We start from the raw sequence: 25,421 nt of genomic DNA on the forward strand, positions 1-25,421 counted from the left end.
CTAGCTTCACCTTGATGAGGATTTCCTACCGTTTGGTGGTGTCCTCGCCGTTGCCCTGCGCAAATGATGGTACAGACCGAGGCTGGATATATGCTATATGGTATGGACCAGACGTTCAACCGCATTGAGTGTCGGGATGATTAGCGGTGTACGCCTGTCATGTGTATTGGACCTTCGAACAAGAACGGTGTCAAGATTGCGCTTCATAAATGGATGAGGGACCAAACAGTACACAAATTGATCCTGAACAACGATTTTGTAACCATAAGATTGATTATGATAACTACAATAAGATAATAGCTCATTAAATCCTTTTTTGTTGTAATTATTTTTTAACAAAATCCAAGTATCTATGTCTACGCTTCTTATGCTTTCATCAACTATTAAACTCCATGATAAACCTTTGTAACAATTCCAAGCTCCATATCATTTGGCGTCTTGTCTCCTTCCAAGCTACTATGTGAAACAGTCTCTCTTAAAAACTCCGGTCGTCCCCCCGGCGGTGAAGACGTCCTCTGATCGTCCTTATCCTTGACCTCCTCAGTGGTGATATTAATCGTAACCTCATTCTTCTGATAAATCTTCAAAGGGATCCCATTTCCATTGATCTCCTCTTGGCTATCGTTCAAGCTCATACCGGGCTCGACGTAGGTAGGTCGCTTGGGTCTTCGATCCATGCTGCTGAGGTTTCCGTATGTAGATCGGAACCGAGATGTTCCGCCTTCTCCGGTGCGCTGGTTGGATGACTTGCCGTAGCGTGCACTGAATGATCCGAGTCGGAAGACGCGTTGGAGAAGAGTCCATGTGAGAGGTAGATTGGCTGCTATAACAGCAGTTGAAACTTCGCGGATGTACCAGTATGACCAATCTATACCGTAAGGGTCACCGAGACTGTAGATTTTGGACATGGTAGCTGCCAGGATCTATATTGTGTTAGAATTGATAAGTGACAGTTTAGATGGTAATTATACTGACAGTGAAGATACCCAAGGCGAAGACACCGCAGAGGATGACCTTTCGCTTTAGTGGTAGTTGAGACTGCAAAAAGACTGGCATTGGAAGGATGATGATCATGACATCGGAGGAGATGTTGACAACAGCGTTGGTAATCATATGATTCGTTTCGGCTGAGCAGTTCACTGTACTCATGTTAGTCCCATCCTCTACATCTTTCGTCGGATACTTACAGTCATCTGGAGGAACCTGCCAGTAGTGGTTGAAAGGTCGGCACCAAGCAGCAAACCACAAGATCTGCATCACCACAAATCCGACGATGACATATCCAGCAACAATCTTGACCAAGAAGTTTTGTTTCAAACTCAGCCTGATGATGGTTAGCCCCTGTAGTTTGGCAACCTTGATGGAGAAACTCACGTAAGTCGACTGTACATGAAAAGCAAACATCCCTTGACACCCCAGAGGGTAATCATCTGCATGTGTTCGGTGACTAGAACCAATTTCGATCCGTATTCGCGCAGTTTGATGTCCTCGGGTGTGAGTTTTATGTTAAGGGCTGGGTCGATCAGATTGGTTGGTGTGTGACCGAGGACGCTGACGACTGCGAGGAGGGCGGTATACGTGATCTACGACAATCAGAATTTGTTGAGCTGTGAGAGGAGAGAAGAACTTACCATTGTCAGTGCCATTAGATAGTCATCTGCCAGTAACCCTTTGAATGATCCCAACAACATGCGACGCGAAGTCCTATGACGAATTAGTACCTGATCATCCTCGAGCTTGACGTGAACATACATTCTGAAAATGACCACGACGAGCGTTATGGAATACCAAATCCACATCTCGGTATCGAGTTTCGCCATGGTTGCGACTTTCGGTATATGAGATACTCAGCGATAGAACGGGTCTTGACCCAATCAAGCAAAAAACAAGCTCATAAACAACAGAAACCAAAAAAAGAAAGAAAAGGAAAGTAGAGAGAGATCTGCAGGTCCAGGTCAGGGATGGTGGGCAGAACACCTGCATTAAGTGTCGCTCAGTGATGCACACAAGCAGGGTCTACCACGTGGGAAAAACGGAAAACTGGGACTCTGAACCAGCCCTCTCAGCCCGGTCCAATGTCGGAACAGTAAAGTCTTGGCTGGTCCCCGATGCTATTGACCATATGGTCGTTGCGACATAAGGTTTGCTAGCGGCATGCCGAGTCAGAGCTTACCGAAGTGTCAGAGAGCTTCTCTGCCCAACGACATTCGAAAGACGGTTGACTAGGAGGATTAGCCGAGGAGTCCGGTATCACTGGGCAAGCCACATTTACCAGGAGTCAACGTTCGGTTCTGTCTAGGTCTAGACCTGCGGACCAGATGCCTGATTGAGAAGATTTCTGATAAAGATAGGTGTCTAGTGCAATTAGAAGAGCTTCAATATTTACATGGTTAGAGTACTCAGGTGATGGATAATTGTCGTGATATTAGAGAACGGGGCCATGCTTAAGGTTACTGTACCCAGCTGAAGATCCAAAGACTTGACTCTCGTTGCGACGCCGGAAGACGATTACCGGGGAACAACAAAGTTTTGATCCACCATGATGTGTCAATTGGTGCTAAGAATAATAATTAAGACACGTAGTTATTGGTCAAGACAGGTTCATCGGAACGATACCAGACACTAGTTTTTTTCCACTGTCTGTCACCTTCGAGAAAAGGGGGTTGACTATTGTTACTGTGGCTTATCGGCGACCTACCTATTCGAGGCACATCAAACAATCGTTGGCGTTTTTAATGTTACAAGTTGTGCGATAATGCATGCGAACAAAGACAGAAAAGCCATGTGATGGTCAACCCCTGATGTCCCGGCCATGTGGTTCAGATCTGGACGATGAACCGTCGCTATTGCGCCCGCGAAGAAATCTAGAAGGGCCTGACGATCGGTTTTTATCTAGGAATTATTTCCGTTCTCTTTGTTTCATATGCACATGATTCTATTGAGACATCTTGTTCATCAGCCCCCTTTTTCCTTTCTTCAGCCCCAGACAAGGGGGTAAAGAGAATAGGCAAAGCTTTTCCGGTTTGTATCCGTAAGATTGCAAATCTGAGCGGATACAATTGTCGAAGCTGGTTAGTAACCGATTGGTTAACTAATAAGACTGCGTCATTTTCTTTCTAATCGGCAAGGAAAAAAAAACTTGTCAAATCTTAGGATGCGACATCGGACGACGAGCTAATGCACGCGAGAGTAACCTCGATCCATGGCGTGATCCATCGCGTACACGAGTCATGTTGATTTCCGTGCAATATCCAATTCAGGGATAAAGAACAAGTTTGCTGCACAAGACGACAGGATGAAACAGTCATAAGAAATAATCAGCAGTGGTCTGCTTACTCTGCATATGTATCAAGTGAGCAAGGGTTGTGAACTGGTCGGATTCGGTTAACAAACCAGGCTCATGATAAGAATACCACGCACCACAGAGCTGAGACCTCGGCATCCTATTATCAATCAGGTACCGACGCAAACAACGGAAATGGCGGCACCTACGACTGGAGATCGGAGACAGATACAACTCCTTACCGTGCTGTGAGAATACAAGATACTATATATAGCTGGCATGCATAGAAGCTGCAGGTCAGATCGTTTCATAGTACATCAACAACGATAAGCTATCAAGACACACCAGCCCAAGCCTCTCCCGTTCGCCAAGATATTAGATAGCACACCTGCATGATCTATCTAGTCTGTAATTCACCTGTCAAACTTTGAAGCATCTTCAAAAAAAACCAAAAGCACATGGTTCAAAAAGCACAAGTCATTCCAGTACAAATTGTCAAAATATAACGTCGTTATTATTATATACAACTCTAATTAAAATCCCCCATCTAAGCAACAATCTCAATACGTCTCTTGTTCCACTGGTGAGTCAAAGCCTTGGCCTTGGGCTGTCTCTTCACCTCATCGTACAACCTCGCGGTAAGATACTTGTAGATCCAGACCGAAGCACCGTTGTACACAATACTATGGTCACTGTCCGTGAAAGCAAACATCTTCATCTTCTCAGGCGACACACCAGATCCCACGAGGAGATCAATCATGGCAGCAGCGTGCTGGTAGTGCACGTTGTCGTCACCGGTGCCGTGAAGAACACTGAATTGGCCGGCGATGTTCTTGAAGCCAGATACATCGTGCACGGCCGTCTCGAGGTATCCCTTCTCGTTCTTGTCCAATGTCTTCATGTAACGCTCAGTGTACATGGAGTCATAGAATCGCCAGTCCGACACAGGGGCGGTGATGAGACCGAAGCTAAAGACACCAGAGTCCGCTTCAATGGTCTTGGCTGTAAGGTAACCGCCGTAAGACCATCCCCACATACCGATCTTCTCGGCGTTGACATAATCAAACATGGAAGTAAGCTGCTCAGCAGCCCAGATCTGATCGAGAGGCTCAAGCTTGCCAAGCTGAGAAGTCACCATGGAACGGTACTTGCGACCACGCATAGCAGTTCCACGGTTGTCAACAGTGTAGACAACGTACTGGAGCTCAGGGTCGGATGAGATGTACTGCTTCCAGCCAAGAGCCTGGAAAGACTTGGCAACGCGCTGAGAGTTGGGACCGCCGTAGGGTGTGAAGAGAACGGGGTACTTGTGGGATGCGTTGAAGTTGGGAGGCAGCTGCTGCATGACGTTCAAGGTGTAGCCATCAGGGTGCTCAAGCTCAAAGTAGGTAATGTTGGGGAGATTGTACTGGGTGATGTTCTTGTAGAACTGCTTGTTGTCGACGAGAGTGCGGACTGGCTTGCTGGTCGAGTTGGAAGTGTAAAGCTCTTGGTAAGGAACATCGGGACCCTGGTAGTGGAGGATGTAGTAACCACCGCTGGAGGAGAAAGAAGCGCTCCAGTAACCGGGGACGGAGTCATCAACCAGAGGAGTCAGCTTCTTGGTCTCCCATGAGACCTTGTATACATGTCGCTCAGTAGAGTGTCTCTTGGAAGCTTGGAAGTAGACAAGCTTCTCGGCAGTGTCGATGTTAAGAATGGTGGAAACCTCCCACTCGCCGGATGTAAGCTGGATAGCCTCTCCGCCATTGACGGGGTACAGGTAGATGTGGTTCCAGCCGTCCTGATCGTTCACATCAACATAGTAAGATCCATTTCCTGAAGAACCCAAAGGTCCAACGAAGGAGATGGACAAGGTATGCTCGAGCCATCCGTCGCTGCCATCACGCTCACGAACAGTGTTGGACTTGAGAGTCTCGGGGTTGACAACGACATGAGCATCCTGGTCCTGAACACGGTTGAAAGCGCGGAAGATAAGAGCGCTGTGGTCCTTGGTGACCCAAGCAACCTCGCCAATGATGAGCTCCTCAGGCTCAAAGGCCTCAACAGGAACAGGCTTGTACTCGCCCTCAGACACATCCAGGATGTTGAGCTCCACAGTTGGGTTCTTGGAACCAACCTTGGGGTAACGAAGATCTAGCTCGCGAGGGTATGTAGGAGCGACCTTTTCGTTGTCCATATAGTAAGGGATGGTGAATGTGCCAACACCAGTCTCGTTGAAGCTGAGGAAAGCGATAAACTTTGAATCAGGTGACCACCACAAGGCAGAGCGACCACCGTAGATTTCTTCTTCGTAGACCCAGTCGGGGACACCGTGGAACATATCAGGACCACCGTCAGAAGTGATCTGATCGACCTTGCCATCGCTGCGGCGGATGAAAAGGTCATTGTCGCGCACAAAAGCAACAGCATCCCCATTGGGCGCAAACTGAGCGTACTGAATATCGCCAACCTGGTTGTCAACAAGCGGCTCACTCTCGCCAGACTCAACATCGAGAACGAAGTAATCGGCAAAGTACGAGTAGCGGTACTGCTTGGTGTAGTTGGAAGCAACCAGGACCTTTTTCGCGTCACCGCTAATCCAGTACTCGTGCAGATCCTTGGGGAGCTTATCGGCCGTGACAAACTTGGTGGTCTTCTCAGAGAGGATATCCTCCAGAACGAGATCGCCGTCGTCACTGAGGACGATGTAGTTTCCGTCACCGCCGGCAGAAGACCAGTCAACGCTTATAGAGGACGGTCTCAATTTGGCGCTCGGGCTCGTCTCGTTAAAGGTGAGGAGACGATCTCCCTCGCCTGTGGGTTGATGGGGCTTGCGAGGAGGATCGACAGCCAGACCCAGAGGGGCCAAAGCCAAAAGAGTGGCCAGAACGACTTTGGCAGCCATTTTTGAACGATTGACAAGAGACTGTTGGGGAGAGTGATAGAAAGAAAGATGAAGGTGCGTGTCGAGTCTAAATAAATAAGTTTTCTCGTCGCCCGTCAACGATAAACTTAAGCTTATACCAGGATCTTCGCGATCGACAAGGCCCTAGCTTGCTATCGCCTTCCCAGGACAGTTTAGATGTAAAAGCAGAGCCGGGGTAATAGTGAACAAGACCTGCCCGTTTCGGACCATTTGGAAAAAGTCCCCCGTGTTATGTTGCAACTGCCAAGAGAATATGTCTTGGGCGAGCGACAAAAGTTCGTGACGACATTTGACACGACAAGACATAGTCAATTGGCCAATTGAGTCAACACCAAGATATTCAATTTGAACCCCTCTTTGGAGTATCGTCATTGATGTCTTACTGGACAAACCGTAAAATACACAATCTCCATATCTGTCTCTATCATCACCAATGCTATTATAACTTTGACTTGGAACTACTCTTCCATTCAGGCTTCCTCTTTCCCAAAAATGCTTCAATCCCCTCCTTCGCATCCTCACTCTTCGCATGCAACGCCATAACTCTCCCCGCCCATCGCGCCGCACTTTCATACCCATCACCACCATCCTCACTACTCGACCCAATACCAAGCTGCGTCCAACAAGCCCATTTACCCACAGCCTGCTGCTGCGGTGATTTTGCTGCCAACTGTTCCACCACGGTCGCTACACGACTTTCAAAAGCATCTTCCGGCTTTGCGCCTTGTGACACTTTAACCACGTCAACTGCACCAGGATACTCTGAAGCCGCGATGGGTTCAGCAGTGGCAAGTAATCTGTACGTCGCACCAGGCGGCAAACGTCGAGAAACAGCAGTCGACGGACTCGTGCATGGTAAACCAATCTTTGCTCCGGGCAGTGAAAACTGTGTATCAGGCAACGCGATTGGAAAATCCGTCGTCATGGCGAGTTGAAATCCAGCAGCCGTAGCAAGACCTTGTATAGGACAAACCACCAGCACAGGACTCCTCCGGATCAAACTCATGACTTCTGCGCAGAGACTAAACAACAACTTGACATCATCATGGCCAAGTTGCGAAAGCTCTTTCAAGTCATGTCCCGATGAAAACACAGGTCCTTCGCTGCGAAGCACCAAAACATCTGGTAGACCATCGCGTTCCTTCTTCCACTCGGCAGCGCTGACAAGCCAGCCGTATTTATTCCAGACTTCTGGGGCGGTATCCTTTTTCCGCAACGCTTCTTCCAGATCAGAGAGGATGTGTTCTTTGAACGGTGGGAGGATACGAAGTTGGCCTGATGTGCGCGACGTAAGTGCTGTGGTAAGTTGAGCTTTGAGGTCTCGTAGAATTGGAAGACTCAGAGCGTTGCGTTTGGCAGGATTAGAGAGGCGAATATACGCGGCGCTTGGGGGGAGCTTGGGGAGATGCATTGTTCTTCTCTTTATTGATAGCTGTGTAAGAGACAAATAGGTGTTGTGAAGCCATCACGCAATACCCCGCACTTTCGGCTCATAGCTAACCTCGGACAAGTTGAAGCCGATATAGCAACAAAGTAGTTCATCATATTACTTAACTGGAACATTGATTTGAAAAGAAGTCAATTTTCATTCTCGTCGTTAGGGCGGGAGTGGCCAAATAAGCAAGCATAACTATCAAAATGGAGATTCAATTTTATTAATTATATCCATCACATACCTATTTCTATATCTTAGACCGATTATATATCATACCTGTCCGAATCATCATGAACAGGTCGATAAACAAAATAATCAAACTTGGCCTCCAGCGCAAGTCCATTGACATCCGAAGCCGCCATTCCCACAAAGGCACCAGTAAAACTTCCATCATTAGGATGTCCACCACACTCATCCGACAACAGCGAAGCATCATACACGGGTCCAATCTTGGTCAGCTCCTTTCCTTCTAGGGCGTAGAAGAACTGCAGCTTGTTTCCCCGAATCGTCAAAGCGAGCTTGACCTTGCCCTCATTGGGAATCTTGACAGACTCCGCCAAGGGTTTGTTAAGTCGGCCTAGCGGGAAGGTTTCTTCCGAGCTGAGGATGAGGAGTTCTCGTTGACCATCAGCATGAGCTGTCACGGTGAGATAGAAAAAGTTGAAGCGGCAGTAGTACGCCGTCAAACCAGCAAATTGGCGCTCGTCTTCAGGGGAGAAATCAATGACTGTTTCGGCGTCGTATGAAAAATGCGTTTGACGACGAGCGACTAGAGCTTGCTCAAACCAGGATCCGATAGACTCGCGACCGATGAGGGTGAGCTGACCATCTTTGATGTTGAAAATTCGCTCGGGCTCGGGGGTTCGAAGCCACTGGAAATCGCTATGCAGAGTGTCCTTGAAGGTGTATCGCTTCTCTTCCCAGTATACTGTGTCGTCACGCTCGGCGGGGAGGTCAACGTATAAGCTTGGGACGGGGCCATTCTTGATGTATAACCAATCATCGTCGCCCCAGTAAGCTTCCTGGATAGCAGTCTCTCGACCCAACACCGAGCGTCGTTTCTGTGTAGTTGGACGACCTGTAAGGTGCACGACGTAGGTCTTGCCATCTGGTGTCTCGACAATCTGGCCATGGCCAGCTCTTTGAAGGGCAGCGTGCGGCGTATCCTTTGAAGTAAGGATATACTTTTGGGGGTGCACCTCATAAGGACCCCAGATGTTGCGAGATCGAGCAAGGGTTATGGCGTGAGTGTACCCCGTGCCACCCTCTGCAGTCGAAAGATAATACCATCCATTGCGTTTGTAAATGTGAGATCCCTCAACAAAGGCCAAATCCGTTCCTTCGAAGATGTTCTTCCTGGGACCAACCAGCTTGTTGGCCTTTGGGTCAAATTCTTGAAGGAAGATGCCTTCAAACGTTCTTGGGCGAGAGCGGTGATCCCAGGTCATGTTGTTGAACCACTTCTTTCCGTCGTCATCATGGAAGAGGGAGGGATCGAAGCCAGAAGAGTTGGCATAAACGGGATCCGACCATGGTCCTTCAATAGATGTTGCAGTGACGATATAATTATGAGCATCCTTGAAAGAACCGTCCTTGCGCTTGACATCCGTGTAAACTAGCCAAAACTTCTCGCCGTCGTGGCTCAAACAAGGTGCCCAAACACCACAGCTATCAGGCTCGCCACGCATGTCAAGTTGGTTCTTGCGCGTCAGCGGACGCACAACCAGCTTCCAATTGGCAAGGTCTCTCGAGTGGTGGATCTGAACACCAGGAAACCACTCAAATGTGGACGTGGCGATGTAGTAGTCATCTCCAACCCGGACGATAGAAGGGTCCGGGTTGAATCCTGGAAGAATTGGGTTCCTGACTTGAGGCATCTCGATTATAAATGTTGAAGTGAGTTGAGTTGAGTCTGAATTAGATACAAGGAGTGACAAGCATGCGCGGTTTGCATGGTCTTATATCTCGTCATGAAAGTCGTAGCATTTAGGCTAAATGCAATCCGTGGAGAAGCGCGGGGGTTCGATCGTCCATTCCACCTGTCCTGTCACATCATGGAACCTGGTAATTCCCGGCTTGGCGGGGAAAGGAATGCCGCTAGAGAAACGAAAATGTAGAGAGAAAAGAAGAGAAAGTCGATAGGTCTAGTGATCAAAGTTCATATCGGCTTGAATGTCCATGCTTCCTGGGAAACTCTCCCAGAAGCCCTGCGTAGCATCGGCAAACGTGGCATACATATTACTGCCGAATGCAAAGTCTGTATCAAACAGGTCAATGTCGGCGGGTGCAATAAAATTCATAGATTCGGGGTTGAAATCCGCGCTTGTGCTGGTTGTCGCTTGATCATTTTCACCGTCTGTTGCACTCTAGGGAGATTGTCAGTCTATGTATCTCATTATCATTCATCTTTGCTTACTTGTTCATCGGTGCTTTCGGTGTCAGGCTGGCGTACGGGATCAGGTTGAAGAGCGCCATAGTCGATAATGGCATTACGCATTTCCCGTCTCTCGCTTGGCGTCACTGCTAGATCGCCGTCGGTTTTGATATTGCTGTAGAATATTTGCATTGCCTTGATCTTCTCGCGCTGTTACCAGTTAGCTTCGTGTCATCAGTTGAAATCGTAGAAAACTTACCCATGTATCAGCCATTGGCCACGCTTGTCGCATATCCTTGAGAAACAAGAGACCCTCAACAATGTGTTCCCGTCGCTTGTCGATGTCGTTAGGGGTGTCTCCGATATTGGGAAAGTGGTAAAAGTAGAGCATTGTTCCAACAGCTGTGTAAATGGTGAAACCAATCCATGGGACAAGCCCGCGAAGAAAATATAGACCAAAAGCGCGTATCTCTTGTAGCATATCGCACACTTGTTTGGCAACTTGAACAAGCTCTTTGCTCGACCACGTTGACCATTGATCCCAGTCTTTATCACCTATTCTGGCTCTTTGCATCTCGACTTCGGGTAGATAAGATCGATAGAGGAAGATCACGCTCATAAAGTAGATGCAATGCATGTAACAGTACGCCTGACCCTGGTTTGACACGCTGTGTGCTCTCAGAAGGAAAAGCTCGTAACGAAGACGCTCTGGCAATGAACTCTTCCATATTTCGAGTCGACCAAGAAGCATCTGGAAGTCAGATTGAGGTTGCCACGGAGGAACGTTGTTGTCGTGTCGCGTGCAGGCCCATTTGGCCACAGCTCCCCAGACATCGGCCACGCGCATACTGTAAGCTACGATGCCCAGACTGCCTTTGACACGTATACTCATTGCTGTGCCTGCTCCATCCACGACCGGGCCATCTAACCTCTCGCAGACGACGAGTTGGCCAAAATTGAAACTTTCAGAGTCGCAAGGAAGTTGTATACGCATATTGTCAGCTGAGAGCATCCTGTCGCGCCCTTTTCCTCCACTCAAGAGACTGTCCATGAGAAAACATGTCCAAGCTGTGCGCCGTCTTTCTTCAGCTTCGATAAACTCATCGCGAGTTGTTGAAGGAGGGAGTTCTTCGAATAGTCCAAGGACTTGAGCCATACGAACGGCCATGCCGAGGTAAACCCAAGCGCGTCTACCTTCGCCGGCACCCCATGAATGACCCGTCAGCATAAGTAGGACCTGAGCTCGATGGACCGTGGGCTGATCGACTAGAGACAAGACCTGAGTTCTGGCATGTGCAGCAAACGTGTTACTTGCTTCAACCTGGGTTGAGTATCCTGGTGGTGCTGCCTGTGAGAACCTACAGGATGGTGAGCCTAACAAGTGAACAAATCGTCGTAGTGCACATACCGGACTGTGATTGCCAACATGGCCCATATAAGCAATGGATCCAACCTTCTTTCTCTAATGGCGATGAGAAGATTAGGGATATGATGAAACGACCACTTATACGAGCATCTCAGATAACTATTTTTCACCTCATCGGTCAAGAACCCAAATGGATCAGTGGTAGCCAGATTCGCGGCACGCGTAATAGTCGGGTCAGCACGAAGGCCATCATTTTCTCTATTATCAGCTGTGAGGCGTTCTAAGCGACTGCGCCTGAAGATGAACGATGTGCCTTTTGGAGGAAAGATACATTCATCACCTCGGTCGCGACAACGCGTGCAGGGCGGGCCGCCAGAGTGAATACACTACAGTTTGATCAGCAAAAGATCGAAGTATGATAACAAGTTCCGCGTGGGTGTATTTTACTTTGCGCTTAGATGAGCGACATGCGCCGCATGCTATTGACTTCTTCATGGCTGGTATGGGGATGAGAAGCGGTTTTCTGTTCCTGAGGTTCAGTGTCTAGACAGTGATAAGATAGTGGTGATAAGATAAGATATCACTCGTCGCGACATCAACAGCCAATCAGGAACACACTTCTATAATGACTCAATTAGACGTAGGGAAGAATCCTGGAATTATTCAAGAAGTGATAATTGATATTTAAACCAAGGTCTGTTTTTTCTGATAGACATCGACAGTCAGTACACCTTGCAACTGGAATCCCGCCAAAGGCTGCTGCGAATGGTATATGGTGACAGCTCGTGGAGTTATGTTCGAAGTTTCAGTATTCGCACATTCTTGTTGATATTCAATCTGTCAGGGTTGCAGATATATCGTACTAGCCAGATTCCAGGTCATTATTTTAATTTAGTCTAACGAACGAAAAATGATACTCTATACGAGTGATTTACCGCTATAAAGTGAAAGTATCTTGCTAGCCAAAACCTGGCTAAACGAGCAAAACTCCTCTATATGTCCATCTAGGTCCCAAAACATTTCTAATCTATTCTTCAAAATGCACTTTTTCAAGCAGCCTGCGCCACCGCAAATTCCACAGTTTTGACATCCTCCGTCTTTCCCTCATGCCTCAACCTCTCCTTCATCTCAGCCTGTCTATTCAAAAAACTCAGATACGTTTGCCACCCAACGGCCACAACACCATGAAACAAAGGCCGCCAGTCGATGCTCAGAAACGTAAAGCTAAAAGCCGTGACCATAGGCCATAACTTGCACGAGTTGAGGATACTCGTTGGCACCGTATCCTTGACACGCTCGATAGTGCCCCAAATGTTTTCTCCAGACAATAAAGCCTGGGCACCGAAGAAATATGTGTTGAAAATTGGTGTAAAGACGATTTGACCCACGGCGACTTTTGTAGCGATGGAGAGAATTCGAGAAGAGTAATTAAAGTTGTGAGAAAGGAAAATAAACCTAGAAAGTTAATCTTTGAGACTCAATCTCATATTCTTTCAACTCACCATTTAAAGTTTGGTATCGCAGCAACACCTCCAATAACAGCATTCCTCAGAGTCCTCTTAGGATCATATTCATTATCGCTAACATATTGCGCGCTTAAATCCGCAGCGATATAAATCGTTATCGCAGTAACAACTTGAGTTCGTAACGGGTTCTTGGACTGAGCCCGCGCATACGCTCTCGCAGCGGTCGTGAGCGGTCCCAGACGTTGCCACAGTGGTAACGGCGCAACAGTGCTGGGAACAGGGATAGCCTCTTCTACTTTTTTGGAAGATTGGAAACGTCGTTGTAAGTGAGAGAAGTTGACGTTGATTGGCCTCTTGAAGGCATTTCGTAGGATATGTATCGTCATGTTGTATATAGTGTGTAATAATATGTGATAATAAAAGGAGATGGAATTGTGAAACTGCGAAATTAAAGATGCAATTCAAATCTAGGGACCGGGTTTTAGCGGCGGCCGAACTCGGACGGCGAGGCCGAGGCAGAGATCTACGCCCTTTCGGGTAAGGGAGATGGATAAGATAGGGAACAAAGATCGGCATCTATCGGCTATCAGAGTTGGGACTGGGGAAAACAGGCAAGTTTCCACGATCAATTAATTGAACAATAATTAAAGACAAAGAAAATATTAAAAGAATGTTTTAATAACGCCATCCCATGCATTCCTCCCCTAACAACTCAAAAACACTCCTCCTCATCTTCATCCAACAATCCCATCCCGCTATCCCGTCCCCGACACAGTCTCTTTCTACTCGACCTTCTCGCACCGCCATCTACAGAGACAAAAGCCGGTCTCTTTGCACTCACTGTCGAAGAAGACGATGACCCAGACCCTGGCTCTGACTCAGACTCGACACCCTTCAGCGCTTTGTTCTTCGGCGTCAAAAACTCTTGACTCATCTGCACGACCCGCTGAAGCTCCTCCTTCATTGAGTCAATCACCGTCTTGGCTTTCATCCTCTCCTCCTCCATCTGATTTTTCAACCCGCCATTCTCAACTCGTAGACTACATATCGTCGCATGCGCCGCGCGAAGCGAAGCATTCACTCTATCAATCTCCCCACGATACTTGACCACGCTCGCGTCACCCGCTGCGAGTGCCGCGCCGTGTCGCTTGTTCAGCGCTGCAACGTCACGAATCTTGGTTTCTTGGGCCTCCTTCACCTCGCGCTGAAGATCCGCCGATCGCTGAAGCGCTTCAGATAATCTCGTCTCCAACTCCGCGATGCTGTCCTCCTTGCGACTAAGTACCTTGCGCTTGACCTCCAATTGCACGTGGTACTCATCCTCCGCGTCATGCGCTTCGCGCTCCATTCGCTCAACGAGGTTCTCAAGCTCCGAAATGTCGCGCACGTAGTCATCGACCGCGCCCTTGAGCCTAGTGTTGGCTACTTCAAGCTCGCGAATCCGCGCAATCTTATCGCTCATGAGTTTATCAGCCTTGGACATTTCTGCCTTGAGGCCATCCATGACAGTGACGCGCGCGTCGAGTTGCTTTCGTAGTGACTGCTCAATCTCGTGATACTCATCAATAGCACCTTCGTCCTCCTTGGCGCGCTTGGCCATGTCGCGCAGACGCGTGAGCATGAGATCCAGCACTTCTGCGCCATGAGATGACAATGGGAGGGTGATCTCGCCAGGAGTCAGATACTCCAGCTCCAAGCGGGCGGCACGGAAGCCAGAGGAGAGGGATGTGATCATGTCGCTTGCGTCAGAACCGTGGAAGCCTAGTTTCGTGATGTTTGTGGTGAGTTGTTGAAGTGCGCAGGCTCTGTCAGACATTGTGCGTAACATAGCGTCGATCTGAGCCTCCAGTTGATGATGCGATGATGTTGACTCTGACTCGACAGCTGGCATGAACTCAGTGAGCTTGTCGGATAAGCGACCACTGAGAGACTTGTATGATTCGAGTGTGTTGGTGAGCTTTGTGACCTCTAGCTGTAGCGAAGAGACCTCTTCTTCCAATTGCTGTTGTTGAGGATCCGGGAAACAAGCCTGGACACCAGCACTCAATGTCGAAGAGATGGGATTCCATGACATGGGGGTGCAAGGAATCGTTGGGCTTGTAGCAGGAGGTGTCATGTCCATGAAAGAAGTGCTCGCGTCTGGTCTCGCCCTCGCTCTCGAAGGCGTACTGCAGACCAACTGCGCAATAGTCTCCTCACCAAACGCGGTATCGTCCATGTCCATGTACTCTGGTGAAAACTTCTCTCTCGCTGGTAGAGTCCAATTGTAGCCTCTCTTCTCACTCATAGAGCGTCCAGATCTCTTAGCCAGTTCCTCCTGCAGGTCCTCAATCTGCTTCTCAAGGTCCCAAATGCGATTCGTGTCAATGACGATAGTCGCATTCTGCAGCTCGTAAATCTCGCGATCACGCGCCTTGAGCTGATCTCTCAATTTCTCGATTTCCTCCTTGGTCTCAATTGAGCGCCGTCTCTTCTCCTGCTGAATGACGTTCATCTCTTCACTCAATCCATTGCGGCGAATGCGCCTTTGGACGCGACCGTCAAGAACTTGTCGTAGAGGAAGAAATGTGACATCGCCACTTTCTGGTAACGCGGAAGTTGGGCGATTGGTGCTTGGTTTATTTGCTACGGGGGCAGAAGAATGGCGACGCCGCTTTGGTGTTGCGACAGAAAAGCGACCAACCATTGGGGTCAGACCGCTTGAGAGGCCTGGCTCTGAGAAGCGGACTTTTCTTCTGGAGACTGTTCTGGGTGTTTTGGCAGGAATTGGCATGGGGGAAGAAGGAATGTCTGATGGTTCTGGTTTGATGCTGCTGCGACGCGAACGTCTAAGAGCAATTGGTAGGTTGAGGTCCTCCATGATAGACAAAAGAATTCACAAGGTTCAATCACAACAATGAACAAGTTAGTAGTAAGTTAGGAGAACAACAAAAGATATTCAAGATACAGGGAGGCAATGAATTATAAAAACAATATCTTCCAATAACAACATCCACCTGAACTGAGCTACACAAATAAACACGATCAACCATCCCTTGTCTCATGCCAGGCATCATGTTTACCTATTCCCCGATTCGACCTAGCGCGTGTTGTTACAGAAAACAAGAGCCAACCAATTCTTCAAGATGCAGGGTCTTGCAAAACGAGCCGGGCCTCTTGGGGATGGGAAGTGGAGGCAGCTTGCTTTTTGGTGTGACCGTGAATTTGGGGTAGATAAATGGTCTGGAGAATTCACGGTACTTTGTTTGGATCCACACAAGGCTTGGGGATTAGCGATATTGAAGGGGCAACGGTAGGGAGGTCATAATAGTGTGATTTGTTGATGTTGATTTCAATGTTGTTATTGTGATGTCGAGCAGGAAAACATTTGTTCATATGTCCGTCAAATGTCCTGCATTCGATTTGACTTGGGTGGCATTGACTTGATACAATACTCCACGGGCCATCCATCATCCATCCAGCGTCTCGTCACTGCCGTGAATTGTCAATGTGTACCCGGCACAATGGATCATTGTCAGCTAGACCCCAGTAGTTCAAGAGCCGAAATGCGATTAACAGGGGAATTCAAGTCATCAATTGTCTAGTTCCATTGCATGGTGATATGCACATAATACTCGTCAACTGGTATACTCCATCACAGCACCTACCCTATGACGCACCACACCAACAGCACATCGCCGTGTCACACAATAATACTTGCACATATAGATGACTTTTCCGATTACAATACAACCTAACAGACTGACCTTAATCATTGCGATGGATCTATCATGGTGTTGACTACCAAACCAGACCAGACCAAAACCCCCAAATGTTGGCTGACTAATACCCCTCCATTCTTCACCGAGACGCGTCTTCCCTTCACCTTGAAATTCCATCCAATGCTTGCTGTCTAATCCCATCTCCACCCACCTCACTCTCATTGACTCACTTATTCATATCCTCACATCCTCACTCATGGCATGAACAAACTAAATACATTTCTTTTCATTCCCTTTCCGTCCTAAATATGCCCACGACTTCCGCCTCCTCAAAGCACGTCAAATTCGTTGCATCTGATCCTTCTCGCGGGGGTCTCCCAGTAAAGCGTAAGCAAGTCCAGCACGCATGCGCTTCATGCCGCAAGAAAAAAGTCTGTCGCTTCCTGTCATCGCCGGATATAAAGCTGACCACTTATTAGAGGCGATGTGTTCACGCCGAAAATGCTGTTGAGGAAACCACCGTCTCGCCTCCAGAACTTCAAGCTCATAATGAGACACGCCAACAATCCCGGTCTGCGTAAGTGGAACCTAGGTCGATCTTGGTTGGCATCAGATTAACAGCATATAATTCAGATCTCTTCCCCTGAATGTACCTCTTTCAACACGCACAGCACTACCAGATCTTAACCACAATGCATCTCCATCTGCGCGACAGCCATCTCTTCATCTTCAATATGGCACTGTCCCGACGCCCCCGAGGCGTGAATCAGGAGGAACACCTAAAGCTCAGTCATCGTCATCCCGCTTCGTAGGAGATCTCAACCCAGAGGGCATGTTTATGGAAGCAACTGGTTCAGCATCTATCCGAGAAACTTCACAAAAGGGCGACGTGGGCATATGGCTCTCATCGACCACCACCACTAACAGCGGATCCCAGGGCCAGGCCGGCTCATCGTCACAGTTCATCACGTCAAGACCGCCGCCTATAATGGACCAGTTTTTACTCCCGTTTGTTAGGGAACACTGTCTGCCCTGTTTACCGCCCGAGCACGACTTTCGCAAGTTGAGACGTTTGTATCTTGACAGGATTCACCCCATTCTACCCATCATTCCTGAATCAAGCTTGGACGTCGTCGCACCCTTAGATGACGACCCTACCACCATTGTTCTGCGCCAACTGGTCTGTCTGGCTGCTTCCACAGACCCATCCATGTCGTCGCATCTTCGTCTACAAAACCGCGGCGACGAGCTCTTGACATGCCAGGAGTTCATCCAGTCCCTCTCATCCGCTGTGCGCGCCATTCTAGAAACGAGCATCATCACCGACAGGGTTCTTCACATAAGAGCGCTTGTCATGCTCTCGCTGTACACCCAGCCCAGCAGTTCCGAAGAAGCTGATCTCCCAGCTCAACTTGGTGGTCGCGCAATCCACCACATTCAGACCCTCGGTCTTCACCTTCTCAAGTATGATGCGCCTAACTGTGAAGAACTAGAGACTTTGTTTTGTGCGGTTTGGGCAGTTGATCGGATTAATGCTGCTGCTTATGGACGACCCTGCTTGATGCACGAGAGAGACATTGGCGCCAATCTTGACGGATGCATCAAGAAAAGGCCACCCTGTTTCCGACTTTTTCTTTCTGTGATACAGTGGCTTGATCAAGTGATTGAGCTGTATCGCCCTGGGCCAAGTGCTGAAGCTTCAGGTCTTGATAAGATTGCGTACATCGACCTCCCCGTCCTAGAAGCCATGATCGTCAACGCCGACGCCCTCAAAGTCCCAAGCCCACTAATCGGTTCGTAATGAACCCATCCACTCTAAACTCATTCTAACACCAACAGCAACAATCGAGACCTTTTACCACGCCGTAATCATCCTATCCTGTCGTCTCCCTCGCCCAGGCACACTAACAGCAGCATCAACACTCCCACCCCCCTCCGCCAACGCCCGTCGCTCCCTCGCAGCCGAGCGAATCGCCTGCGCCGTCCTTCGCGACCATCTAAGTCCCATGCCCATCGTCCCCTACGCAGTATGTCTCGCGCTAAGCGTAGAATACCGCAAGATGCGTCACAGTCGACTACCCATGTTCCGCGCCCGCGCCATGCACGCTTTCCGTCGCAACTGTGAAATGCTCCGTAAATTCGGCGACTACTTCTGGAGCGCCAACGTGGTGGCTGGTCTAGGCGAGCGAGTGTTGAAGGAGATGGAACGCGCTGCCAATACTCTAACCCGTGAATCAACACCGCCTACTCACGAGGGAACACCCAATTCCGTACCCTCATCTTTCTCACAGCCTATTCCTCGACCACCCGAGTTTCCTGTCTCTGTACCGGTCGCTAATCCAACGATGGTCAACTCTGTCCCTAGCGTGGAACAGCCTGTCGACTTTTCGCTTATCGATGCTATCTCAGGTGCTGATGTCTTTGGGGCTATAGACCCTAGCTTCAACCTGAACGCAGTGGAGGATGCACTCGAGGCCAATCTGGACATTGGTCTTCCGATGAACTGGGTAGACTGGGGACAATATGCGACGTTGCCTTGAGCCAGCTATTCACGATGAACTAGTCTAGCAGTATCTCGTCAGCCGCCGATCTCTGATGATTGGCCTCTGTGCCGTGTATAATCTTGTCTGAGACTTACTATATACCAGTCATTTACCAAGATGGGTGGTAAAACAATATTTTATCCAACGAGATATGTCATCGCGGCTATTTTGAGTTTTCTGACCACCCCAGATGGCAGTGAGTAAGATGCCAACAAAGCTTACAGCCAGTAAGCATGATATCACCAGAAACCCAACTATAAAACAGCCGCGATTTCTGCAGGAGTATTGCATCTCTTCATGATTGCCTACAACACGATGTCGAAATACTCGGCCTCCAAACCCACTAATAGCGAGACCGTCGCCCTTCTTGATGATAAGCCGGGCGAGGCGACCGATATACATGATCGCCCGGCAAAACGTCCCCGCCAAATGAGACTTCCCAGAGTGAATATGGAAAGATTGGGAGAACTATGTGGTCTGGTTAGTAGGGATATGAGGTTGTTGGGTTGTGCAGCTTATAGCGGAAGCTAAGATCTGGTACACGATCCGACTACAATGCGATGACAACTGTTGGAAGTGCTGTTGCTGCAATGGAATTGGACAGCAAAGCGAAGCGGCCGACGGGGTTGATCTGGTCAATGGAAAAAGCAAATCGATGCATTATGAAGAAAGACTTGTAATGTAATGTATAATACAAGGCCAGCTGAAGCTCTCGACGGCAATAGTTGCTTGTAAGTCGAGCAACAGAACTTTGGTACCCTTTTTCGGGGCACCTGGTCTCGCCATAGCATCTAATCAATCGAGACTGTTCTAAATGTCATATTTCGTGGTTCTCTTTGACCAACACACGAAGCTTCCATGTTAGTGACCCTATACGGCTTCCGGTGCGCTTTGATCCCTCTCGCTGACATCAACCTTGGCTACACTATCGCAATGCCCGCAATGCCGGGGCGTACTGTAATATTGAGCTTGTTGTGCGGTATGTTCACCAAATGTATCATGTTCGCCTCTAACCTGTCGACCAGCCAATAGTATAGTTATCGTGAAGGTCACCAATATAACCAAGCGCATCGCTTCCCTGTATGTAGCGCTCTGTTGTATTCATGCTTCCATGGCCCCAAAGACAAGTGGTCATGCCGCTTCTTGCTAACATGTCATGTTCCATCTTTTCCAGCCCTACGTATAGGCTATACTCAGTTTTCCGCAGTTTTCCGTTTCGTAATTCTTGATCAAAAGAGGAGTATTCGGTCGGTAATCGAGGGGGGTATCATAACATCATAATCCAATCAATCCATCCTTGTCGCATCGCATCGCATCGCATCACTTTCTGGTCTTGTCGCCCGGAAACTCGGTCGGCTTTCCTCTGAATTGGTTCTTGATCTCGTCGATAAAGTGCTTCGCGAACTGTTCGTTTCTGGTAGCAGAATTTGGATCCGCTGTTGGTCAAATCAGCCTACGTTCGCGTGCCTCAAACTTGGCGTAGCCAACGTACCAGTCGCTTCGCCAGGGGCCAACGGTTCGTGGGGGTTTCTTCCGTATTGCTTCTCGTGTATTGTCTTGTGTATGCGGCCAACTGCGCGGTGGAAGCCGGGTTGACGGAGGATCTAGACGGGTGTCAGCGAGTGTGGTTCGGCGCGAAAGAAGGGCTGTTTGCGTACGGATGCGACAATGTGGTCCTGTAATAGCGGGTGTTAGTGCTTGCGATAAAGTGAAAGAGCGAGGAAGGACGCGTACCTCGAGGGACTGTACTGCGCGAAGAAGCCACCAGTGCGCAGCCATTTTGGTGGCGATAGAAGATGCTGATGGAGAGTTTGTGTGGTAGAGATAAGATGCAGCTGTAATTGATGGAGGGGCAAAGTTTATTACAAAGACCCTTGGTCCAGTTGATTGGTGGTTACCCTAGATCATTACAAAGTGTCATGACTGCATACAACACAACAAGTCATTTAATTATTACTATTCACGCTTGCAAGGAACTATTATTTAGTTCAACCATAAATCATTTCTTTTATTTATCCCATAGTCCCTAATTTACTGGAGGTACTGGCCAATGAAAGGACCAAGGAAGTCCTGCTTGCCAATCTCAACACCCTCCTTTCGCAGAATAGCGTAGGCAGTGGTGAGGTGGAAGAAAATGTTGGGAATAGCGAAACCCTGAACAAAGTCGCGGGACTTCATGTCAGCGCTCTTTCCGGGTCCGAGACCAATGGTGACGATCTCGTCGGCGCGCTTGTCAACGGTGGCCTTGTCAGCCTTTTCGACAATCTCGAGGACCTGGGCGATGCGGGCCTGGTACTGCTCAAAGTTGGTGCAGTCGTCGCGGGAGAGGGTGAGGGGCTCGACGCCGGTGGTGCGGGCAACGAGCTTCTGGGAGAGGTCGGTCATGAAGAAGACTTGGAAGTTCAGGTCGAGCATGTCGGGGGCCAGCTTGGCCTCGGGGAAAGAAGAGGCATTGGCGTGGGTAGAGGCCTTCTTGAGGATGGCAGAGAGGGACTGGAGAGCCTCCTTGGTGTGGAGGATGGCGGCGTCGTAGAGAGTGTAGCTCATGATGGGCGATTTGGGTTTGTGTGGTATGAATTGGGAATGGTAGAGAATTGCGTGCTTGAGTTGGAGTATTAGTCTATGTATCGGTGGTTGATATACATGTATATATAGTTATAGACAGACTCATACAAGACCCTCTTCTTCATGATTCTCTCCTCCCACATCATGCCCCTCCTCCTCCTCTTCTGCCACGTCCATCCTCTCCACTATCCCCTTCACCGCTCACTGTTTCTAGTAAACCCGAACTTGCTAGATGCTTCGCTTCGATTCATGCTAAATCAGATTAGTAATGTATTATCCGAACGTGGATACGACTGAATCGAAACTGAGACGCTACGTGATGCGTGTCAAATTGAATTGAGTGGATTCCGGGCCATCGGTAACCGACATCCGGCCCGAAGCGAGTGGGATACTCAATAATTCCATCACTGAGTTAACAAGAGGCATAACGATATATTGCCTTACGTGGTATGATTACGATGGAATTCATCATGCGCAACTGCCGACATGGTACACGACAGTCTCACTTACCGGTGAAACACCAACAATTCTCTCAGGTAACAGTCTGACATGTCAACAAAATAGCTTACAAATTAACTTCTCAAAGTCCGCCAGTCCGCAATTCGAGTCATGAACCACTCCTTTTGCTTACCAACCGCCGCAGACCCTGTAGCATTCTCCACTGCCCATTACTCCTCAATGTTGATCATGTTGATATCTGTACTTATGCATAATATAGGATTCACTTCGGCAGCCTGAAAAATATCTCATTTGTCATGTTAGAAAGAAGAATTTACCCGTGATTTAGTACACGCGGCTAGACAGAGATGAATCTCTCACTCACTGAGACACTTTATTCGGTGATTGTCCATGATTTTTAAGTCTAATACTGACTTCATTCCTCATTCTGTAGCCACCAGTCATGTCAGGTAAAGTTTAAAGAAGTAACCTTGATCTCATACGTATAAAAGCGACACGTGCTCAACAGCTAGCTACCACTTCTCCCTTTAGCAGAACCAAAGGAAATGCCACCTTCCAATCAACCGTCGATTGTTTGATCAAGATACGGAGCTTCTATGTTGGTTGATCTGCCCAGGCTGTAAGAGACACTATATAGGCCTTTTTGGAATTCAAACTGCTACGGTGTCCCAGATTCATGTCCCTTCTCACGACTTCCCGCTTTGAACCAACCCCATCTCCTCCTAGTACCATTTCCTCCCTGTGTCTGGTCACGCTTTCGAAGGAAAGGAGACAATGTTTGCTTGAAAAAGTCAATGCTGTCTTCATCTTTTGCCAAAACCCACGCCAGCAAGACCAATGTCATAGGCACCGAAATCGTCCAGTATACAAAGAAAAGAGACTCCCCAGCCTCAAACTTGCCTCCCATGGAAAAGATGGATGCTACGAATGAGCATGGCACAATGACCGTAGCGATCTTGGTCAGCTGTCCAGAGCTTCGTGCCATCCTGTTGGCGGCTTCGGCTTGTACCAATGCTGAACGCTGTGCAAACATCTCGAGGTGGTTGCCCAACGTCGTCTCTGCAGCTTCCAGCCTTTCTTCCAGAAACGCCCACGCCTGATGTTCACGTTGTGCCATTACTTCGTTCTCTTTTTCCTCAGGTGTAGCAGACTCGGAGCCATCCTTTCTCCCCTCTGGCCTTATTTTGCATTGGAAATTCCACATGATGTTCTGCAAATCCCTTTTCTTCTCTCGAATTTTCTGCCGCTTCACCATAAGGCCATGGTACTTCTCGTAACTCGGCGCATCGTGGTAATCCCGGGATGATTTCGACCCTCGCTTTTTGTATTGATTTTGCTCATCATTGATCTGGACGTCGTGAACATCTGTGATTTGCCGATAGACAAACTCCTCCCAAATCGAACGGACTATGTTACGAACGAAAATGGTAGATGAAAAGGGATCTTTGGTGGTATTAACTTTGTGATTATCGTAGGCGTCGACAGTGGCGTCATAAATCCGTTGTTTATGCGACTGTACGATCTTATCGAATGAAGATCCCAACCTGAATTCGCGCGTTATGTCTCGAAGACCATTACAGTCTACGAGGTCGAGACTTATCGTCGGAGCCCACTTGCTCTCTAGTTTGCAACGATGGGGGTCAATCAAAACGACGGCTTCAACAACACACTGATCAGCAAGCTTTAGGGACAAGTACGTGATACGAGCAACTCACATGTCCAAGAGTCCTTTCCATATGGCTTTCCCCAGTAAGATACGATACTTGTTAACCCGACCCATTGTATTCCCTTTCCTAAAGGTGTCTCCCCGCGATTGAAATTTCCCAATTTCGCATAGTATTGGCCGTCAGGCGGTGGTTGACAGCACGATCGTGGGAGATCGTAACGCCTAGGCACAGGGACCTTCCAGTAAGATGAGCTACCTAGGGCGGTGCCAGATGGGTTTGAAACACTGAGGCTGGGGAATTCCTCGCAATGGGCTAGGAAGAATTCAGGGGGGATGTCGAGAAGAACCCCGAGAATCTCCATCAGCCTAGGATGCAAATCCTCCACAATGAACAAGCGGCGGTTTGTTTGTTTCGGCTCTTCGTTCTTTGAGGAGTTTTCATAGTATAGCAACATCTCTTTCGGATCATCAAACACTTTTATGCCGTGGTGATCGCCCATGAATTCATGAACCTTGATTGTGCATCGAATCTTATAAGGAATATCTTGACGCCATGGATGCCAGTATTGCCTAAGCAAAAAGCCTCCATTCAATGCTTCCGAAACTCTATGGGCATAAGCCCTCGTCTGTATTTTCATGACATCATTTGTGTCTCCCCAGAAAGTGTCATGGTCTGGACTTGATCAGTATCTATCAATTTTAATTCGAACAGGATGCAGTACCTGGAATCTCGGTAGAAGACATGTTTGACGTGGTAAAGAAAGCTGCCCTGTTGGAGTGTTTTACTGAGAATAATAATCTATGTCTTTAAATGCTTGATGATGAACTTTAAGGGGAAAACACGATGGATATGTCCTGTATGGTAGCAGAGACCCATGTAGAGCTGAATGGGGAGCTGAGAATAGCCGCCCAACATCCACTGTGGAAACCAGTACGATCATTACCAAAAAGAGGTGAGGTCACGGACTTCGTCTTGCATGAAAACAAGGCTTTACATGACAAGTCACAGCTCTTTGACAATTTTCTACGTGTATGAGCTTAGAAGACCTAGATGACCCATCAGGTTGCATTGGAAAATCGCCAGCCATTCGTTCGCTGGATATACAGCTCCATTCTTCAACGGAAGAATAATGTAAGCAAGCAGGTAGACTCGGCTAATATACGAAAAAGAAACGTTCAAAGCTTCCGCATCGATTGTGACAGTCATGATATCGAAGTTCTTGTCACGTATTGTAGCCAATATATTGATTACCCATGCATAACATCCCTTGCTGGTGGAGAAATCATCAGCCAACACAATAGGCTGTACATATCAGTCACGCAGCTGAAAATCATATCATCAATGCCAAGTCGAATCTATGATAAGAATATCAAGGCCAGTAATGTTTCTTCTTTTCACAGCTTGAGTAGAACAAAATGTGGGTGCGGGATGTCACTGTATACCATCGTGGTATTCATGTAATCTTGTATTGGTTCTCCTCAGAGTATCGGAAAAATTGACCGCTAGGAGTATAAGAGACAAAGTCATTAGGGCAGCTTAGGTCATTTAGACTATACTTCTTAGACTACTTACTTTTATGGCCTAAGACTTAGGAGGCCAACTTTTCTGCTACCCACTAGGTTCTTAATCCATAGAAGTTGATGATGCTGTACTC

The 25,421-nt window shown here is 48.2% G+C and overlaps 12 protein-coding genes across 12 annotated transcripts; 2 read left to right on the forward strand and 10 right to left on the reverse strand.

Annotated features, from left to right (window-relative positions):
- Positions 1-383: 383 nt before the first annotated feature.
- Positions 384-1,820, reverse strand: FGSG_10983 (uncharacterized protein; the record flags this gene model as incomplete). The annotated part of the gene is made up of 4 exons (XM_011327086.1): positions 384-923; positions 976-1,324; positions 1,375-1,583; positions 1,722-1,820. 4 exons carry the CDS (start codon positions 1,818-1,820, stop codon positions 384-386), a joined length of 1,197 nt encoding a protein of 398 aa, XP_011325388.1.
- A 2,010-nt stretch (positions 1,821-3,830) lies between these two features.
- FGSG_10982 (uncharacterized protein) lies at positions 3,831-6,170 on the reverse strand (the record flags this gene model as incomplete). Its single annotated transcript, XM_011327087.1, has 2 exons — positions 3,831-4,285; positions 4,322-6,170. 2 exons carry the CDS (start codon positions 6,168-6,170, stop codon positions 3,831-3,833), a joined length of 2,304 nt encoding a protein of 767 aa, XP_011325389.1.
- A 460-nt stretch (positions 6,171-6,630) lies between these two features.
- On the reverse strand, positions 6,631-7,602 carry FGSG_13880 (uncharacterized protein; the record flags this gene model as incomplete). Its single annotated transcript, XM_011327088.1, has 1 exon — positions 6,631-7,602. The coding sequence occupies one exon, from the start codon at positions 7,600-7,602 to the stop codon at positions 6,631-6,633; it is 972 nt and encodes a 323-aa protein (XP_011325390.1).
- A 287-nt stretch (positions 7,603-7,889) lies between these two features.
- FGSG_13881 (uncharacterized protein) lies at positions 7,890-9,503 on the reverse strand (the record flags this gene model as incomplete). Its single annotated transcript, XM_011327089.1, has 1 exon — positions 7,890-9,503. One exon carries the CDS (start codon positions 9,501-9,503, stop codon positions 7,890-7,892), a length of 1,614 nt encoding a protein of 537 aa, XP_011325391.1.
- A 267-nt stretch (positions 9,504-9,770) lies between these two features.
- FGSG_10980 (uncharacterized protein) lies at positions 9,771-11,228 on the reverse strand (the record flags this gene model as incomplete). The annotated part of the gene is made up of 3 exons (XM_011327090.1): positions 9,771-9,992; positions 10,079-10,210; positions 10,260-11,228. The coding sequence occupies 3 exons, from the start codon at positions 11,226-11,228 to the stop codon at positions 9,771-9,773; spliced, it is 1,323 nt and encodes a 440-aa protein (XP_011325392.1).
- Positions 11,229-12,415: 1,187 nt separating this feature from the next.
- On the reverse strand, positions 12,416-13,218 carry FGSG_10979 (uncharacterized protein; the record flags this gene model as incomplete). Its single annotated transcript, XM_011327091.1, has 2 exons — positions 12,416-12,821; positions 12,869-13,218. The coding sequence occupies 2 exons, from the start codon at positions 13,216-13,218 to the stop codon at positions 12,416-12,418; spliced, it is 756 nt and encodes a 251-aa protein (XP_011325393.1).
- A 326-nt stretch (positions 13,219-13,544) lies between these two features.
- On the reverse strand, positions 13,545-15,692 carry FGSG_10978 (uncharacterized protein; the record flags this gene model as incomplete). The annotated part of the gene is made up of 1 exon (XM_011327092.1): positions 13,545-15,692. One exon carries the CDS (start codon positions 15,690-15,692, stop codon positions 13,545-13,547), a length of 2,148 nt encoding a protein of 715 aa, XP_011325394.1.
- Positions 15,693-17,034: 1,342 nt separating this feature from the next.
- FGSG_10977 (uncharacterized protein) lies at positions 17,035-19,073 on the forward strand (the record flags this gene model as incomplete). Its single annotated transcript, XM_011327093.1, has 3 exons — positions 17,035-17,110; positions 17,205-18,326; positions 18,373-19,073. 3 exons carry the CDS (start codon positions 17,035-17,037, stop codon positions 19,071-19,073), a joined length of 1,899 nt encoding a protein of 632 aa, XP_011325395.1.
- A 318-nt stretch (positions 19,074-19,391) lies between these two features.
- FGSG_10976 (uncharacterized protein) lies at positions 19,392-19,756 on the forward strand (the record flags this gene model as incomplete). The annotated part of the gene is made up of 2 exons (XM_011327094.1): positions 19,392-19,556; positions 19,598-19,756. The coding sequence occupies 2 exons, from the start codon at positions 19,392-19,394 to the stop codon at positions 19,754-19,756; spliced, it is 324 nt and encodes a 107-aa protein (XP_011325396.1).
- A 640-nt stretch (positions 19,757-20,396) lies between these two features.
- FGSG_10975 (uncharacterized protein) lies at positions 20,397-20,877 on the reverse strand (the record flags this gene model as incomplete). The annotated part of the gene is made up of 4 exons (XM_011327095.1): positions 20,811-20,877; positions 20,735-20,752; positions 20,569-20,680; positions 20,397-20,512 (listed from the first exon to the last, which is right to left on the reverse strand). Exons 1-4 carry the CDS (start codon positions 20,853-20,855, stop codon positions 20,397-20,399), a joined length of 291 nt encoding a protein of 96 aa, XP_011325397.1. The 5' UTR covers positions 20,856-20,877.
- Positions 20,878-21,058: 181 nt separating this feature from the next.
- FGSG_10974 (uncharacterized protein) lies at positions 21,059-21,668 on the reverse strand. The gene has a single exon (XM_011327096.1). The coding sequence runs from the start codon at positions 21,621-21,623 to the stop codon at positions 21,108-21,110; it is 516 nt and encodes a 171-aa protein (XP_011325398.1). The 5' UTR covers positions 21,624-21,668; the 3' UTR covers positions 21,059-21,107.
- A 1,090-nt stretch (positions 21,669-22,758) lies between these two features.
- Positions 22,759-24,510, reverse strand: FGSG_10973 (uncharacterized protein; the record flags this gene model as incomplete). Its single annotated transcript, XM_011327097.1, has 3 exons — positions 22,759-23,756; positions 23,816-24,439; positions 24,489-24,510. 3 exons carry the CDS (start codon positions 24,508-24,510, stop codon positions 22,759-22,761), a joined length of 1,644 nt encoding a protein of 547 aa, XP_011325399.1.
- Positions 24,511-25,421: the final 911 nt, after the last annotated feature.

This window comes from Fusarium graminearum, chromosome 3 (assembly GCF_000240135.3).
Source record: "Fusarium graminearum PH-1 chromosome 3, whole genome shotgun sequence".
Taxonomy (NCBI): Eukaryota; Fungi; Ascomycota; class Sordariomycetes; order Hypocreales; family Nectriaceae; genus Fusarium; species Fusarium graminearum.

Bases quoted from the DNA above. Each gene is read 5' to 3' on its own strand.
- FGSG_10974 (XM_011327096.1), bottom strand. From the start codon at position 21,623: ATGAGCTACACTCTCTACGACGCCGCCATCCTCCACACCAAGGAGGCT.